Here is a 17,885-nt window from a genome sequence, read left to right on the forward strand (position 1 = left end):
TAATGAGTCAAAGGGACACCACTCAAGGGTGACAAACTAAATTCCTCAGCAACAACCCGATGCCACATCTCTCATCTTCAAACTTGTCATTGTGAACACTGGAAAAATCAAACCAACTCCCCGCAACAACCAGCTTATTGCTGGTCTTGCAGAAAGCCAACAGAGATTCTCAGGTGCTGAATTCCCATTTTCTTGTTTTTCAGATGGGTTCCTATCTTGTTAATGCAACATTCCAGTCCAAAATAACAGAAGAGGCAGATATTATTGTTGGACTGATTTATACAGTGTTTGGTAAGTATGGTTTGTTTCATGATTATTTCACATTCCAAAGGTTTGATGAGAATGTAGGGGGTTTGGAAATGGAGTTAATTACTGACACGGATTACTTCAAAGTTTTCATAACAATAAAATAAAAGACTAGATTGACCTAATTACAACTTCTATAATGTTAATTAGTGACACATTTTTCATCAAAAAGCAAGTACAGTACCTATTCAATTTTAATCTACTATAATAGTTTGACAATAATAATGGTGTTTAACTTTGGAAGTCATTAAACATTTTAAAGAATGATTTACTGCAAAATATTATGTGGTTGGTTCAACTTATACCACCCGAGGTTCTGGTCAGCACTATTTTGTATTTCTGGTTATGGTGTTAACATTGAATCCTTAAATCCCAGTCCAGCATCAAAATCTAGTAGTGCAAACCCCTGTACGCATGAGGAGTCCCAGGAAAGTCATTGAGACTCCTAATTGGCACAGTGGCCCATGAAAGTAGATCTAGATGCAGGTTTAGAGCCTTATACATGAGCAATGAAGCAAAGTTACTCCTGGAACTGTAGCACTGAATTTCTTTGCATCTAAAATGTCAATCATTGACTTCACTAGATTTGAGCCCACTTATACCATTGGTGAATATGGTCTTATGAATTCTTTATGGGCGAGAAACAAAATGCATATTCTAGCTGAGAAAAGGCCAGATCCTTGGCTGTAGCTGAACTGCATACAGCACAAATTGCAGGGAGATGGGGAGAAAGTACCTTAAAATCACTGTTTCAATACCTGATACTACTCATATTGTGTGGAGTGCCAGTCCACCTGGTAACTGCTTTAATTTATGACTACTGACAGCTGGGGATTAGTATGATGTAGAAGGATCCCTTTCTCCTTTTCCCCTGCTACATTGTCAGTAGGGAATTGTGTAGACATCTCTACATTCATTGTATACAACTGGAGGACCTCCTTTGCACTAGTATCGTCTTCCCAGCGATGGATGCTGGATTTTGATCTGTGTGATGCAAATCCAGATGGGAGAATTTGATCCCTAGTCTCTGCTTTTGGTGAACCAAGTCAAGTGTTTCAAATGCGAAAACTGAGGGTTGTCTGTAAAGAACATCTCCTTCTAAACAACATTACCCCCCAAGTCTAGGAGCACCAATGCAGTACATCAGTCCTGCTTCATGTCTGGAAAAGCAAATAAAGAATCCAAGAGGAGAATTGTGGCATGACTGGCCAATGAATTGTAATTGGAAAGATAACTCTGTAACTTTGCAGGAACTGGTGTGTGTGTATATAAGTACTTTCTGATTAGAAACAAACACATGAGTCTTGCTCGTTGCTCACTGCAGGTGAAAACTAGAATTTTCTGGTGATGCTTTCATTCTGTTTCTGATATTCTGCATGCAGATCATCGTCAACAAAGCAGGGTGAAAACTTGCTCTCGCTGGAAAGTGAACTGCACATGAAATGGTGAAAATTCCATTTACTTCAGCAGTACATGTTATGCCCCCCTCTCCCGCCTTTTGCTAAAGAGGCATTCAGCAAGGTTTGTTGCCAACTAACTAGCTTTTTTTTATTTTCCCTTTCAGATCCCATGATAGCCAACCCTGCTCAGATCACTGGCTCGCTTCAGTGTGACTTCCCAGCATGCACTGTGTTAGTGGTGTCACATCTGCTGCAGGACCTCATAAGAGAAAGGAGCTGGCCTGTTGGGGCACGGGGTGTCAGGTAAGTTGCGTTTAAAAGAGGTACTGTGCAACTTTCATGTTAGATATAATGTTGTAACTTCCCCTCTTCCTCCACAATTTAATAACTAAAAAACTAACAACAAAGCTGACCTTCCCCAATATCCATGCTCCAGCAGAGTCCTAAAGCAGCTGTGACATCCACATGGTGCATGCTGGGACATCCTATCAGAGCTTGAGCTGGTAATCCAAACGGGGCTGGGTGCTGTGGGACCTTGAAAGCAAACAGAAAAGGTGAGTTGTTGTTATGGAGCCAAGTGATGATCTTAGACCAGCTACTGAGAACATTCAAGTATTACTAAAGTGGATGGAATTTTCATGTGCTAGTTGCAATCCATTTTGATAAGTGAAAGTAATTTTAATGTTTAAGTTCCCACACCTTCAATGGCCACATGTGATCTCTTAGATCATGTCTCCTGTAGAGATATTTGTCATGAAATATTTGGTAGAGCGGGTGGAAAAATGGAAAAGCTATTACACAAAAAGCTTACCATTTCAAAGGTGTTGCCGTTCTGTAAGGTTCGAATCAAAATTATTGGCAAAATCTATTTTAAAATGTTGATATTTTGAATTTTAGCTCCCCCCTTTTTGTCACTAAATGAACAATACCCAGTTTTGTTTTTTTTTCATTTCTCTTTTTTGTGTTTCCTTCTTCCACTCTAAGTTTTCAAAAGTTAAAGAATTTTTCAAAAATTGCAGTGGCAAAAGGAATTTTTTTTTAAATGGAAAAGTCAATATATATTAAGCAACTCAGGATATTGTTCATTCTGTGCTTTCAGTGGGGGTGAGGAGGAAGCAGGTGTGTGCATGCGGGAAATCCGACGTTTCAAAATTTTAACGTTTTTGGGTTTGGTGAAAAATAAGGAAAATGTTTAAAGCAGTTTTTGAAAAGTTTTCAGTTTAGAAAAAAGGCCATTTGAACTAAATGTCAGATTTCCCACATGCACCACCTGCTTCCCCCCCACCATCACTGAAAGCACAGAATGAACAATATCCTGAGTTGCTTAATACATATTGACTTTTCCATATAAAAAAAAATTCCTTTTGCCGCTGCAAACTTTGGAACAAAATGTTTTGACCAGCTGTAATATTATTACAATTGGACTAGATCTGGGGAAGTTTAATCCTGCTTCTCCTCTTCCTTTTCAAGAAAGTCTCCACCCTCAGACACCTGGGATAGGTTTAATAAAGTAGAAAACAGTTTGTTACTGCTTACTACAATTCCTTGTTAATCAAAATAACAATGAATCCAGCTAGCATAGTCCTTCAAGTGAAAGCAAGATAATTTGTGGAGAACATTTGAAAAAATACTTAGAGGATGGGGGTGGTGGAAATAAAATCCTACTGGACTGGTAAATATAAGGGTGTATGAAGTGAAGTAAAGCCTCTTACTGCTGTGCTGAAAGGTCAGTGCTGGGTTTTGGCATTGGGATTTGAATACATGACTTTCTAACTTAGAAATCGGCATGCTACTAGGTAAGCCATACTTTTCTCCACACCTATAAGAGCTAAGTTTTATCCTACTTGTTCAGAGCTAGCGAGCAAATTAATATTCTTTCTCCGTTAGTCATGTTGGAATGTTAGAAGTAGTATATCTTCTATTAGAATTATATCAAATCCTAATCAAATGAACTTTTTATCTGGAGATAATAGATCATTGAAGTTAATTTCTCCATGATTTACTTTGTATCCTTTAATCATTATCGCAAATGAATCTTAAATAAGGCATTTCTGGGAAGATGTACCAAATAAGGGGTATTAAGTGTTCAAAAAAATTAGAGTTGAATTAATTTCATCATAGAAAAAAGATCATCCCATAAACACTGAATAGGTTGGCAATGCACTACTCCTTGCAAAGAGTATTAAAAACGAAAAGCCAGTAATGAATTCCTCTTTTTATTTTATATTCCCCTATAGGAATATGCTCCTTGTGTGGAAACAGTGTTCTTTTGTATGTTTCCTACAAGAAAAAGAATTTGCTAAAACCAGCAGAATACTTCATGATCAACCTTGCCATCAGTGACCGTGGTATGACTCTGACCTTGTACCCTCTAGCTGTTACATCCAGCCTTTCTCACAGGTTTGTTCAATATGCAAATAGTATTTAACATCCACTGCACAGACTGGAGGCCTCTGCCAGCAGAGAGGACTGAATTATTCTGCCACTTCTGTAGAAAGTACAGGGAAGATTAATTACGGAGATTGAGAGAAGTTTGTTACATAAGAGCAGCATTCTGAGCTGCTGGCTGCATTTAGTTTTCTAGGCTGAGGCCATTGCAATTTGTATCCCTCTTGGGAAAGGAGCATGGGGGTATTTCTTCCCTACAGTCACGCTACCTGCTGGCTGAAATCTTCCGTGGCAGGAATTGTAAGAACAATTGGAACATAGCTGTTTTAAAAAAAAAATACAAATCTAATATGCAAAGAAATCTGACGCTGTAGATGACTCCTGGGGATTAAAGTTATGGTTAATGTCCAATTCACAATTTGGTCTTCTTTCCAAATTAGCTCTTCTTTCTCTTGCCTCTACCTCCCTCATCCTTGCCAGTTTAACTGAATAGTATTCCATAATATCTGGCTTTTGTGATCTTTACATGGGGCTCAGAACCTCTAATAAATTCCCTTGCTGGACCCTAGGCAGTCTCTGGTATGCTGTGGAGTTTTCCCGTGGAAGCTCTTTGGGATTGTGGAGAGGAAAAAGAGGGTGCTTGTGGGACAGAGGAGAATGTGAATCTAGCCCAGAGTCTAATTTATTCAGATCAAAGGGATTTAGACACCTACCTGCCACTTTGGATGCTGAAGTCCAACATTTAAGAGCAAATGACATTTGCAAAATATCAGCTCAGCTGCTGCTGCCGAGCCCTGTAGGTACCTTAGAGACTTTAGATGCCTACATTTTAGTGGCTGAACATGCTCATAGCCAAGTCTTGACCTGCCCATCAGCTCTGTGCCTAACTCCCATCTACGCCCCAGCGGGATTCACGAGTTAGGCATTCCCCTATTGGGCCCCATCCAGGAGGTGTGCTCGGAGCATGTTGAAATTCACACAAAATGGCTGAAGGGTGAGGGGGCACTTCCTGGGGAAAGTGTTGATTTTTTTTGGATGAAATTTTTGTTTAAAAAAAAAAAATGGGGGGCGGGGAAGTTTGATAAAGATCAAACAGAACCTGACCTCAGGGGGATGGAACACTGCAAATGTTTTGTTTTGAAATGACTTTGTTCTGAAAGGTATTGTACTTTAAAATATAAAATTAGAATATAATTTTTAAAAAACCCAAATTGGGATGAATTTTATCAGAACAAACTATTTTGAAAACTTCGTCTCGCAGGAAATTTCCAATATTTTTCGCTCAGATTCAGAACGGAACCCCCCCACCCCCCCTCACCCCCGCCAAATGTTGGCATTTCCTGCAGAGCAGCTCTAGGAAGCAACAAGGTAAGACGCAATCTAGCATGGCTAAATGGCAAGGTTCAAGCGGAAGTCTTTCATGCCAAACTGATCCTTGTGGGAGAGCATGCGCAAAAGCTGCCCACACACTGCCTAGCTCAAATCAGTGCTATTGACTGTTTACTTTCATGACTGTATCACCCCCTGAGCAATTTACTTCCAAGTGCTACAGTATAAAATCACCTCTATTAACTCTTCCCTATGACTTGGGGGAGGGGGAGAAGGGAGAGAGGGATTTATGAGATTCCATCTCCTTACTGCAGGACTGTTCTAATTAGTGCTGCTTTCGGAATGCTTCTCTTATCCTCCACTCGGGCCTTGTCCACACACAAACTTGTGGACACTCTCTGATTTTGATTTGGGTAGCTTAATTTGGTTTATCTTAAACCAGTTTCTAATCTAACTTAAATTTAAACTGGAATTAGCTACTCTTATACAGAAATACGTGCCCACACAGGGGACTGCATTCGTTTAACTAAATCAGTTTAAATTCATATCTTTAGTTAAACTGCTGCAACGCTCCATGTAGACAGTGCCTAAAAGTGTTGCAGAGGAAGAGGAATGAGGAGAACTGAATTCTTAGCAGCTAGTGTCAGAGAAAAAAGAGTGAACAGTTTGGCAGAAAGTGGCTGAATTGAACAGACTCTGTTTTTTTTTTTTTTTCTTCTTTCTTCTCACCTCCCCTCAAAAATGAAGGCAGGCAACAATTTTTTAATGGCACTAGGATATTCCAGTAAGAATGTCCTCCTTCAGTTACCTGCTGACCAAGCATTAACACCACAATGATGCTCACTACTTTCGAATAGTAAATGTCAGCATTGTAATAATGACCACTACAAGGGACTTTCTACCATCTGCCTTTGAATTACAGGAAGAATGCGGCATTTAAATGTTGACTCTCTCTTGTTTTTGTTTTATTTTCAGATGGTTGTATGGTAAACAAGTTTGCTTGTTCTATGCATTCTGCGGTATACTTTTTGGGATCTGCAGTCTGTCAACACTAACATTACTGAGTACTGTGTGCTGCCTCAAAATTTGTTTCCCAGCTTATGGTAAATTAACTTCCTTCTCTCTCAGATTGTTCAGTATTTGGTTCTTGGACAAAGACAGCCATTGGCTAGTCGAGGTGTGTTACATGGGGGCCAAATGATTTATATATCTGTTCTCCCCAATAATTGAGTGTGGTGCTATATAAACCTAGTTTATTATATCCAAACCCACTTACGCTGAGGTAAATGACTCAGAAGAGGGCCATGAAATAACTGTTAAAATGAAAGCAAGGTTGGGTTAAGTTGATACCCTTTAAGATTCATTTTGTACAATTACCTTTGACTTGGTACAGGTATGAGCAGCATTTCAGTACCCTAATTTTTTGTAAATGGTAGAGATGCATACTATATTCTTTTGACCTTTTCAGATGTTTTCTTTTGTTCATCCACTCAAGTTCTTTCTTCATTACCTCACTCACGTCTTAGGATAAGAGGAATGCCAGTCAACGTAACATAGGAAAGACAAATGTAGCATCACATTTTACTACTATTCAAAGAACAGCTTTAAAATCCCTGAAGATGTAGTGTTGCAAGAAAAATGTGCATGACTGTAGTAAGTGTAGCCATGCAAATGGTGCCCCTCTCTTTCATATTCAGTGCCAACAGAACTACCTATTTTTAGTGAGATAAATTTTCCAGAACAAAGATGACCTTCTCTTGAATCAAGACACATGTCAACTAACAGTATCTTGTTTCTTTTCTTGTCTATGCCTGGTGTTGGATTGTTTAAAGACATTATAATTGTGAGGGTTAAATATTTAATTAATGTGAAAGTGTGTTGAAGATGCAACATCCCTGTTAAGTACATTTAATGTCTTCTTTATCATATAATATCTTCTTATCATATAAACTGAAAAATGGCAGATATAAACATTTTAGGCATGGATCATGAGCTCTGACCTACAAGTACTTGGCCCTACTTGTGTGGGGCAAAACATTTAGTAGAATCTCTCTAGGTGACAGCCCTTTAGTTTGAAATCAGGGTGATCATTCTTTAGATTCATTAGTGTTAACATTGTGTTTGAAAGTCATACTATGAACCATTCTAAAATGGAGCACATTTTGAAGCTGCAGGGAGCCGGGTCCTTGCTTATGACCAAGGAACACATAACACAAATTGCAGTGACAGGGGATGTAAGATGACTATGAAACTTCCCTTTGCAATCACCCCTCGCTCCTCCAGTTCTGTGTTAATTTGTGCTGGACTGGTTTCCCAGCATAACTCCGAGCAGCCTGAGGGTGCCAGCTTTCATTTTAAGGTAATCTGATTTCTTTTAAGTTCCCTTGAATATTTCCTTACATCTTTTATGTTTCCACACAAAACATCAATTGAATTTCAGTGAAGATCTCTTATTTATTTTATGATATGAGGGAGGATTTGCAAATAGCATGATCAGAGATCCCTGCACTTACTAGACATATGAACTGAAAGCTTGATTTAGTACAAAATCAGCTTGAGGCTCTCTCAGATGTACAGTATATTCACTATATGCAAAAATACCATTCGTGGCACCTCATAACAGCATAAGAGAAATCATCTCAAACTGAAATCAGGAAATAAGAGTTACAGTTTGAGTATCTGAGATGAGTGGTTTCTGAAGTACCGTGTGTGTGTGTTGTATTTGCTCTATTCTGTTTCCCTGGATTTCCTGATGCAGCGTTTCTTGAGAATAAGCTGTCTCTTCAACCTCCTGGCCAGAAGCTTAGACAAAGGTGAACAAGGTGGGACCTGAAACATCTTGTGTCTGCAGCTCACCCAACTTGCAGTTATTTAGGGTTCAGAATATTGCAAACTCATTTTATGGTGCCTTTAGTTTGAATAACAAGGAGATTTTTTACTGTTTATTTACATTGTGAATATTCTTTATTTGTGCAGGGAAGACCCAGTCTTGTTGGACCAGAACCCCATTTCACTAGGTGCTATACAGAAAACTAAGACAATCCCTGCTCCCAAAGAATTTATAGTCTTAAACTTAAGACAAATGAAAACAGGGGGCGACAGACTGGGAGCACAAGGAAACAATGAGCTAATATTGGCCAGCATGATAGGCAGTGATCTCGGCACATCCGCTGCTTACCTGTTAAGGCATCACAACAAAGGGAGAGTTTAATAGGGGATTTGAAGGAGGACCATGAGATAGCTTTGTGGATGTTTATGGGGGGCTCCTCCCAAGCTTGGGTGTGTGTGGGTAAACAATTGTAATACCCAGTATCCAATAAAAAGGGCCTATGCATTGTTTTCTGGCTTGCATAATTCAAATCCATCATGCTGCTGCAAGCAGTTCTTCACTGATTGTTTCATGTCTTCCAGGGAACAGATTTAGGCGAGAACATGGACGAATCTTGATAGCCTGCGGATGGGCCTATGCAGCAATTTTTGCCTGTTCGCCCCTAGCTCACTGGGGAGAGTATGGACCAGAGCCCTATGGTACAGCTTGCTGCATTGACTGGCATTCATCAAGTGTAAACACGGTGGCAATGTCTTACACTGTAGCTCTCTTTGTCTTCTGCTTTATCATCCCCTGTGGGGTAATTGTTACTTCCTATACCCTCATTCTGATAACTGTCAAGGAATCCAGAAAAGCAGTGGAACAGCATGTCTCAGGTCCCACCAGAATGAGCAACGTGCAGGCTATTACAGTCAAGGTATTTGAAAATTTGTGTTCTTAAGCCGCATTCTGCATGCACAGGCAGCACCATTTAGAGTGCTAGAGGGATCCCGAGAGAGGAATGAGAAAGGAAAGAAGACCAGTCCCACTTGTTTCTGAAACAAGCATGCAATGTTACCTTGTGCAGATTCACCACGTGAAAGTGAATTGTTCCTGCAAAACCCCTCAAGTGATAGCTATGAGGTTTCTGTAGTCTTTTCTTTAGGCTCTGGTAACAAAGGTATGGCAGAAGTTTTATTAGAATTTTGTGAAAATTTCAGACCTTTTTTTCTTTAAAGTTCTAGATATTTTACAATCTATTTTGGAAGACTGTAGGATTTCTTTGGAAAACCTGGCTTTAAAAGGGAAAAATGTATGCTGAATGCAATAAAACTTTGAAACTTGCGATAGAAAAATGTACTACTTGTAGCATGCAAGCAAATTCTGTACCTAAACATACAGTTACCAGTTATTTGGAAGGAACTCTTAGAGTTACATTTTGGCCTTCTGTGTTCAGGTCCTCTTTCTTTCGGCTCCCAGGTCCATCTGTCTTTCCCCTTGTTTTCAGGGTTGCATACCTCACTTTCACCCCCACATCTGTTTGCCTTTAGAGTTCTGGGGAACACGTATCTTTCTATTTTCAGAAAGTTTGAAACCCTGTCATTCCTACTATGATATTTTATGGATATTGTCCCAGATAGGCAAAGAAATGAGCTGTTTTGTAGTGACGGATGTGCAGTAACATTGCATTGCAGTGTTTTTTGTAGCATATAGTTTCATTTTAAGCTTGCAGTATTACTCGTAACAGCCTGGCAGCATTATCTAGATCAAAAAGAAAATCAGATCACATTAAAGAAGTGAGAAATAGCTAAATATTGAGACTTATGCTATGTGCTCAGAAATCGGTACTAAAGGAAGAGGATTGTGTTTTAACAATAGAGAATTACTGAGCATGAACAGGGCTAAACAAATGAGCTGATAAATGTTTATGCTCCTGCAATATCCTGAGAGAATACAAGGTTAAGGAATTCATTTATACTAGTAAAACATATTTTGAAAGATTCTTGCATCTTGGATGCAATTGTGTCTATTAAAAAGAAACGTAGACCAAATCTGATAAACTTTTATATATTTGGAAAAAGGTTTTGAAGTGAGATATTTTAAGCCACATATCTCACTGTCCCATATGTTAAAAATAGGGCTCCATTTAATGCATGACCATGGAATTTGCTCCTTGCCACCAAATTGTGTATCTGAATTTCAACAGAAAAGAAGCTTTCATTTACAAATATATCTGAAAACATAGCCTGAGTGTAAACAAGCACAATCATGTCTTCCTGAAATAATAAGAGATGTGAACTGATCCGTTCCTCTCCATGGTCTGTTAAGTTTGAAACCTGAAGATAAATCACTGGAATTCTCCAGAGTAACTTTGACTTTTGGATAAATCTGAAAAAAACAATACATAAAACAAAGATCCGTCTCTCTCAATTGATGTGTGGAACCTCAGTGTGAGTCATTTAAACTAAACAGGAGAATACAGTGCTGGGAACAAGCTTGCATTGGGAAGGTGATGGACTCTGTTAGCTTTGTGCATTGTTTGGAATAGAGCTGGTTGGAGCAACTTCAGTGGAATCATATTCTTATGGAATATGCAGTTCTGCCAAAATTGAAACACTTTGTGAAATCTGGTCAGTTTCACTTGTGTTTCTTTCAGAAAGCAAACTAGCCAAATCCAACAGTCAGAACATCCCATTTTGACAGTTTCAGAATGAAACATTTCAGTGTTTTTGTTCAATGTTTTTGATTTAAAATGACTTTTTGTTCTGCAATTTTTAATTTTAGGTTAGATATTTAATATAACACACAAATTTTAAGTGGAAACTGAAACAAAACAGTTTCGTTGAAATGAAACATTTTGAAGGACGTGAGGAAAAAGTAAACCTCAGAATTTTCTTCTTCAGAACAAAGCCAGATTTCGAAATCTCAATATCCTTTGCAAAATGGAACTTCCATCCTCTGTTCAGATCTAGTTTGGCGCTTTGCTTGGGCATATATTTTACCTCTTGTTTCTGCCCACTCCCATCTTCAGTGTCCTCTGCTTTACTCCGTTTCTTTAATGGGTCCTTTTCTCCTTCTCCCACAATAAGGAGGAGTTTTTAAGAACAAAAAGAATCTTAGCAATGCTATTAATCCATTACTAGATGGAAATGCTATAATAATGCAGAAAAGGCAGAATTGTTCAATAAATACTTGTTCTGTATTTGGAGGAAAAACAGATTATATAGTCACCTCAGATGATAACTCTTTCTATTCCTCTAGAATCTCAGAGGATGTTAAACATCAGGTACTAAAGTTAGACATTTTTAAATCCGTGGGTCCAGATAACTTGCATCCAAGAGTTTTAAAAGAGCTGAACAGTTAGTGTTGATTTTCAGTAACTCTTGGGACTCTGGGGATGTTTCAAAAGACTGGAAGAAATCTAATGTACCAAAATTAAAAAAGGATAGATGGGATGACCCCAGTAATCACAGACCTGTCAGCCTGACATTGATCCCAGGCAAGATAATGGAGCAGCTGATACAGGACTCCATAAAGAACTAAAGGGGGGTAATATAACTAACGCAAATCAATATGGGTTTCTGGGCAGTAGATCCTGTCAAACTAACTTTTTTTTTTTTTTAAGTGAGATCACAGGTTTGGTTGATAATATATTACATCAACACTATTACCTTTTAGAGTTCTGTAAGGTGTTCTTAGTACCACATAACATTTTGATTAAAACAACTAGAATGATATAAAATTAACATGGCACACGTTAAATGGATTCAAAACTGGCTAACTGATAGGTCTCAAAATGTAATTTAAGTGGGGAATCATCATCAATCAAGTATGTTTCTAGTAGGGCCCTTCAGGGATTGGTCTTAGCCCTACACTATTTAACATTTTTATCAATGATCTAGAAGGAAATATGAAAAAATTGTTGACAAATATTGCAGTGGACACAAAAATTGGGGGAGTGGTAAATAATTAACAGGACAGGTCACTGATTCAAAGTAATCTGAATTACTTTGTAAGCTGTCTGCAAGCAAAAAATATAGGCTTACATGGTGGGGGACTCTATCCTGGGAAGCAGTGGTTCTGAAAAAGATTGTGGGTGGTTGTGAGTAACCAGCTGAATGCATCCAATGAAGTGAGCGGTAGCTCACGAAAGCTTATGCTCAAATACATTTGTTAGTCTCTAAGGTGCCACAAGTACGCCTTTTCTTTCAGCTGAACATGAGCTCCTAGAACAAAACTGTGTCCAAAAGGGCTAATGCAAGCCTTGGATGCATGAACAGGTGAATGCTGAGTAGGAGAAGAGAGCTTATTTGACCCCTATCTTTGACACTGCTGCAACCACTGCTAAGAATACTGTGTCTAGTTCTGAATGATGTTGATAAATTGGAGAGGGCTCAGACAAGAGCCACAAGAATAATTAAAGGATTAGACAACAGGCCTTAAGAGAGTGATAACCTTCTTTTTTCTTAAATTAAATAGATTGAGTTCCTTGAGTTTAAGGGGTGACTTGATCATAGTCCATATGTACCTATCTGGGGGAAAATATATAATAATGGCTCTTCAGTCTCACAGAGAAAGATATGACATGATCCAATGGATGGAAGTTGAAGCTAGACAAGTTAAGATGGGAAATAAAGTGTATATTTTTAACAATGAGAGTAATTAACCACTGGAACAGTTTACCAAGGGTAGTGGTGGAGTCTTCATTACTGACAATTTTTACATCAAGATTGGATGCTTTTCTAAAAGATCGATCTAGGAATTATTTTGGGGAAGTTGTATGGCCTGTGTCATACAGGAAGTCAGACTAGATTATCACAGTGGTCTCTACTGGACTTGGAATCTATGGGTATGTCTACACTACGAAATTAGGTCGAATTTATAGAAGTCATTTTTTTAGAAATCGTTTTTATATAGTTGATTGTGTGTGTCCCCACAAAAAATGCTCTAAGTGCATTAACTCAGCAGAGTGCTTCCACAGTACCGAGGCTAGCATGACTTCCGGAGTGTTGCACTGCAGGTAGCTATCCCACAGTTCCTGCAGTCTCCGCTGCCATTGGAATTCTGGGTTGAGATCCCAATGCCTGATGCGGCAAAAAACATTGTCGCGGGTGGTTCTGGGTACATGTCGTCAGGCCCGCCCTCCCTCCCTCTGTGAAAGCAACGGTAGACAATTGTTGCGCGCCTTTTTTCCTGAGTTACCTGTGCAGACGCCATACCATGGCAAGCATGGAGCCCGCTCAGCTCACTGTCACTGTATGTCTCCTGGGTGCTGGCAGATGCATTGCTACACAGCAGCAGCAACCCATTGCCTTGTGGCAGCAGATAGTGCAATAGGCCTGAAAACCATCTTCATGGTGTCCGAGGTGCTCCTGGCCGCCTCAGTAAGGTCGGTCAGGAGCGCCTGGGCAGACATGAGCGCAGGGACTAAATTAGGAGTGACTCGACCAGGTCATTCTCTTTAGTCCTGCAGGCAGTCCTATTGTACCATCTTATGGTGAGCAGGCAGGAGATATGGATGGCTTGCAGTCCTACTGCATCGTCTGCTGCCAGCCAAAGATCTAAAAGATAGATGGAGTGGATCAAAACAAGAAACAGACCACATTTGTTTGGTATTCATTTGCTCCCCCTCCCTCCCTCCCTCTGTGAAATCAATGGCCGACAATTGTTTTGGTGAGGTCTGTCAGGGTCACCTTGAAAACTTTAATGGAGATTCAGTCCTGCCTGAAATACCAGAGGGAGGGATAGCTTAGTGGGTTGAGCATTGGCCTGCTAAACCCAGGGTTTTGAGTTCAATCCTTGAGCGGGCCATTCTGTGTGATAGTTGTGTGTGTTTCTCCTTGACAATAAAGCCACTCCCTTTGTTGATTTTAATTCCCTGTAAGCCAACCCTGTAAGCCATGTCGTCAGTTGCCCCTCCCCCCCATCAGAGCAACGGCAGACAATTGTTCCGCGCCTTTTTTCTGTGCAGACTCCATACCACGGCAAGCATGGAGCCTGCTCAGATCACTTTGGCAATTAGGAGCACATTAAACATCACACGCATTATCCAGCGGTATATACAGCACCAGAACCTGGCAAAGCAAAACCTGGCGAGTAGGTGATGTCAGCGTGGTGATGAGGACATGGACACAGACTTCTCTCAAATCACAGGCCCTGGCAATGTGGACATCATGGTGCTAATAGGGCAAGTTCATATGGTAGAATGTCGATTCTTGGCTCGGGAAACAAGCACAGACTGATGAGACTGCATAGTGTTGCAGATCTGGGACAATTCCCAGTGGCTGCGAAACTTTCGCATGCGTAAGGGCACTTTGTGACTTGCTTTCCCCTGCCCTGAAGCACATGAATACTAAGATGAGAGCAGCCCTCACAGTTGAGAAGTGAGTGGCAATAGCTTGCAACGCCAGACAGCTACTGGTTAGTTGGGAATCAATTCGGAGTGGACAAATCTACCGTGGGAGCTGCTGTGATGCAAGTAGCCCACACAATCAAAGATCTGCTGATATCAAGGGTAGTGACTTTGGGAAATGTGCAGGTCATAGTGGATGGCTTTGCTGCAATGGGATTCCCTAACTGTGGTGGGGCCATAGACGGAACCCATATCTCTATTTTGGCACCGGAGCACCAAGCCGGCAAGTACATAAACCGCAAGGGGTACTTTTCAATAGTGCTGCAAGCACTGGTGGATCACAAGGGACGTTTCACCAACATCAACGTGGGATGGTCGGGAAAGGTACATGACGCTCGCATCTTCAGGAACTCTGGTCTGTTTCAAAAGCTGCAGGAAGGGACTTTATTCCCAGACCAGAAAATAACTGTTGGGGATGTTGAAATGCCTTTAGTTATCCTTGGGGACCCAGCCTACCCCTTAATGCCATGGCTCATGAAGCCATACACAGGCAGCCTGGACAGCAGTCAGGAGCTGTTCAACTACAGGCTGAGCAAGTGCAGAATGGTGGTAGAATGTGCATTTGGATGCTTAAAAGCGCGCTGGCGCAGTTTACTGACTCAGACCTCAGCAAAACCAATATTCCCATTGTTATTACCGCTTGCTGTGCGCTCCACAATATCTGTGAGAGGAAGGGGGAGACGTTTATGGCGGGGTGGGAGGTTGAGGCTAATCGCCTGGCCACTGGTTACGCGCAGCCAGACACCAGGGCGGCTAGAAGAGCATAGGAGGGCGCGGTGCGCATCAGAGAAGCTTTGAAAACCAGTTTCATAACTGGCCAGGCTATGGTGTGACAGTTCTGTTTTGTTTCTCCTTGATGAAAACCCCCACCCCTTGGTTCACTCTATTTCCCTGTAAGCTAACCACCCTCCCCTCCTCCCTTCGATCACCGCTTGCAGAGGCAATCAAGTCATTGTTGCTTCACATTCATGCATTCTTTATTAATTCATCACAAAAATAGGGGGATAACTGCCAAGGTCGCCCGGGAGGGGTGGTGGAAGAGAGAAGCATGGGGAGGGGTGGTGGAGGAGGGAAAGACAAGGCCACACAGCACTTTAAAAGTTTAAAACTTATTGAATGCCAGCCTTCTGTTGCTTGGGCAATCCTCTGGGGTGGAGTGGCTGGGTGGCTGGGGGCCCCCCCACCGCATTCTTGGGCATCTGGGTGAGGAGGCTATGGAACTTGGGGAGGAGGGTGGTTGGTTACACGGGCTGCAGCGGCGATCTGTGCTCCAGTTGCCTTTCCTGCAGCTCAACCATATGCTGGAAAATATTAGTTTGATCCTCCAGCAGCCTCAGCATTGAATCCTGCCTCCTCTCATCATGCTGCTGCCACCTTTCAGCTTCAGCCCTCTCTTCAGCCCGCCACCTCTCCTGCCGGTCATTTTGTGCTTTTCTGCACTTTGACATTGTCTGCCTCCACGCATTCATCTGTGCTCTGTCAGTGTGGGAGGACAGCATGAGCTCAGAGAACATTTCATCACAAGTGCGGTTTTTTTTGCCTTCTAATCTTCACTAGTCTCTGGGAAGGAGAAGCTCCTGTTATCCTTGAAACACGTGCAGCTGGTGGAGGAAAAAAAAGTGACAGTGGTATTTAAAAAGACACATTTTATAGAACAATGGGTACGCTCTGTCACGGTAAACCTTGCTGCTAACATTACATACATAGCACATCTGCTTTCCTTCCAAGGTTGCATTTTGCCTCCCCCTACCACGTGGCTAGCCCTTCCCCCCCTCCCTGTGGCTAACAGCAGGGAACATTTCTGTTCAGCCACAGGCAAACAGCCCAGCAGGAACGGGCACCTCTGAATGTCCCCTTAAGAAAAGCACCCTATTTCAACCAGGTGACCATGAATGATATCATTCTCCTGAGGATAACACAGAGAGAGAAAGAACGGATGTTGTTTGAATGCCAGCAAACATACACTGCAATGCTTTGTTCTACAATGATTCCCAAGTATGTGCTACTGGCCTGGAGTGGTAAAGTGTCCTACCATGGTGGACAGAATAAGGCTGCCGTCCCCAGAAACCTTTTGCAAAGGCTTTAGGAGTACATCCAGGAGAGCCACGAATGCCAGGGCAAATTAATCATTAAACATGCTTGCTTTTAAACCATGTATACTATTTTAAAAGTACACTCACCAGAGGTCCCTTCTCCACCTGGCGGGTCTGGGAGGCAGCCTTGGGTCGGTTCGGGGGGTAATGGCTCCAGGTCCAGGGTGAGAAACAGTTCCTGGCTGTCGGGAAAACTGGTTTCTCTGCTTGCTTGCTGTGAGCTATCTACAACCTCATCATAATCATCTTCCTCGTACCCAAAACCTGCTTTCGTGTTGCCTCCATCTCTACTGAAGGAGTCAAACAACATGGCTGGGGTAGTGGTGGCTGAACCCCCTAAAATGGCATGCAACTCATCATAGAAGTGGCATGTTTGGGGCTCTGACCCGGAGCAGCCGTTTGCCTCTCTGGTTTTCTGGTAGGCTTGCCTCAGCTTCTTAAGTTAAACGCGGCACTGCTTCGGGTCCCTATTATGGCCTCTGTCCTTCATGCCCTGGGAGATTTTGACAAATGTTTTTTGCATTTCAAAAACTGGAATGGAGTTCTGATAGCACAGATTCCTCTCCCCATACAGCGATCAGATCCCGTACCTCCCCTTCAGTCCATGCTGGAGCTCTTTTGCGATTCTGGGACTCCATCCTGGTCACCTCTGCTGATGAGCTCTGCACTCACCTGCAGCTTGCCATGCTGGCCAAACAGGAAATTGAAATGCCACAAGTCCTTCTTTTCTTTTTAGTGGAACCTAGCAACCCACTCAAACACTTAGGTTCATGAGAGTGGATACTCTCTAGTCTGAGAATAGGATGGCTTGCACAGATCAGTTTCAGATTGTTGGAGCTTTGCCTAATGTGTGAGTGCTAGATTATCAAATTGCCTTTTAGAATTGACACAGAAGTAGTGGTTGCATGGGTACAACAGAGGTAAGAATTTGGCCCTAAACGTGTTTCCTTGATAATTGTATTTGAAATGTACGGGTCCTTATGATTAGAAGTCAGGATGGCATAATCACTGGGGAAGAAGTGGTCTTTCAATGCGGCAGCTCTTTCAAAGAGTTTTATTCTTTGGTTGGTGCTGAGTATCTGACCTTGGCTGTGGCTCTGCAAAGGTCTGAAAGCCTTTAATTCATTCTCGGTCTTCAAAATCTGGAT

General features: G+C 41.5%; 1 protein-coding gene across 1 annotated transcript in view; it reads left to right on the top strand.

Moving 5' to 3' along the window:
- The first annotated feature begins 203 nt into the window (after positions 1-203).
- LOC140906749 (opsin-5) overlaps positions 204-17,885 on the top strand; it is a 37,778-nt gene continuing 20,096 nt past the window's right edge. Inside the window, 4 exon segments of the mRNA XM_078851537.1 lie at positions 204-291; positions 3,944-4,106; positions 6,399-6,526; positions 8,835-9,169. Of these exon segments, the coding sequence (XP_078707663.1) occupies positions 204-291; positions 3,944-4,106; positions 6,399-6,526; positions 8,835-9,169 (714 nt within the window).

This window comes from Lepidochelys kempii, chromosome 2, assembly GCF_965140285.1.
Source record: "Lepidochelys kempii isolate rLepKem1 chromosome 2, rLepKem1.hap1, whole genome shotgun sequence".
Lineage (NCBI taxonomy): Eukaryota > Metazoa > Chordata > Testudines > Cheloniidae > Lepidochelys > Lepidochelys kempii.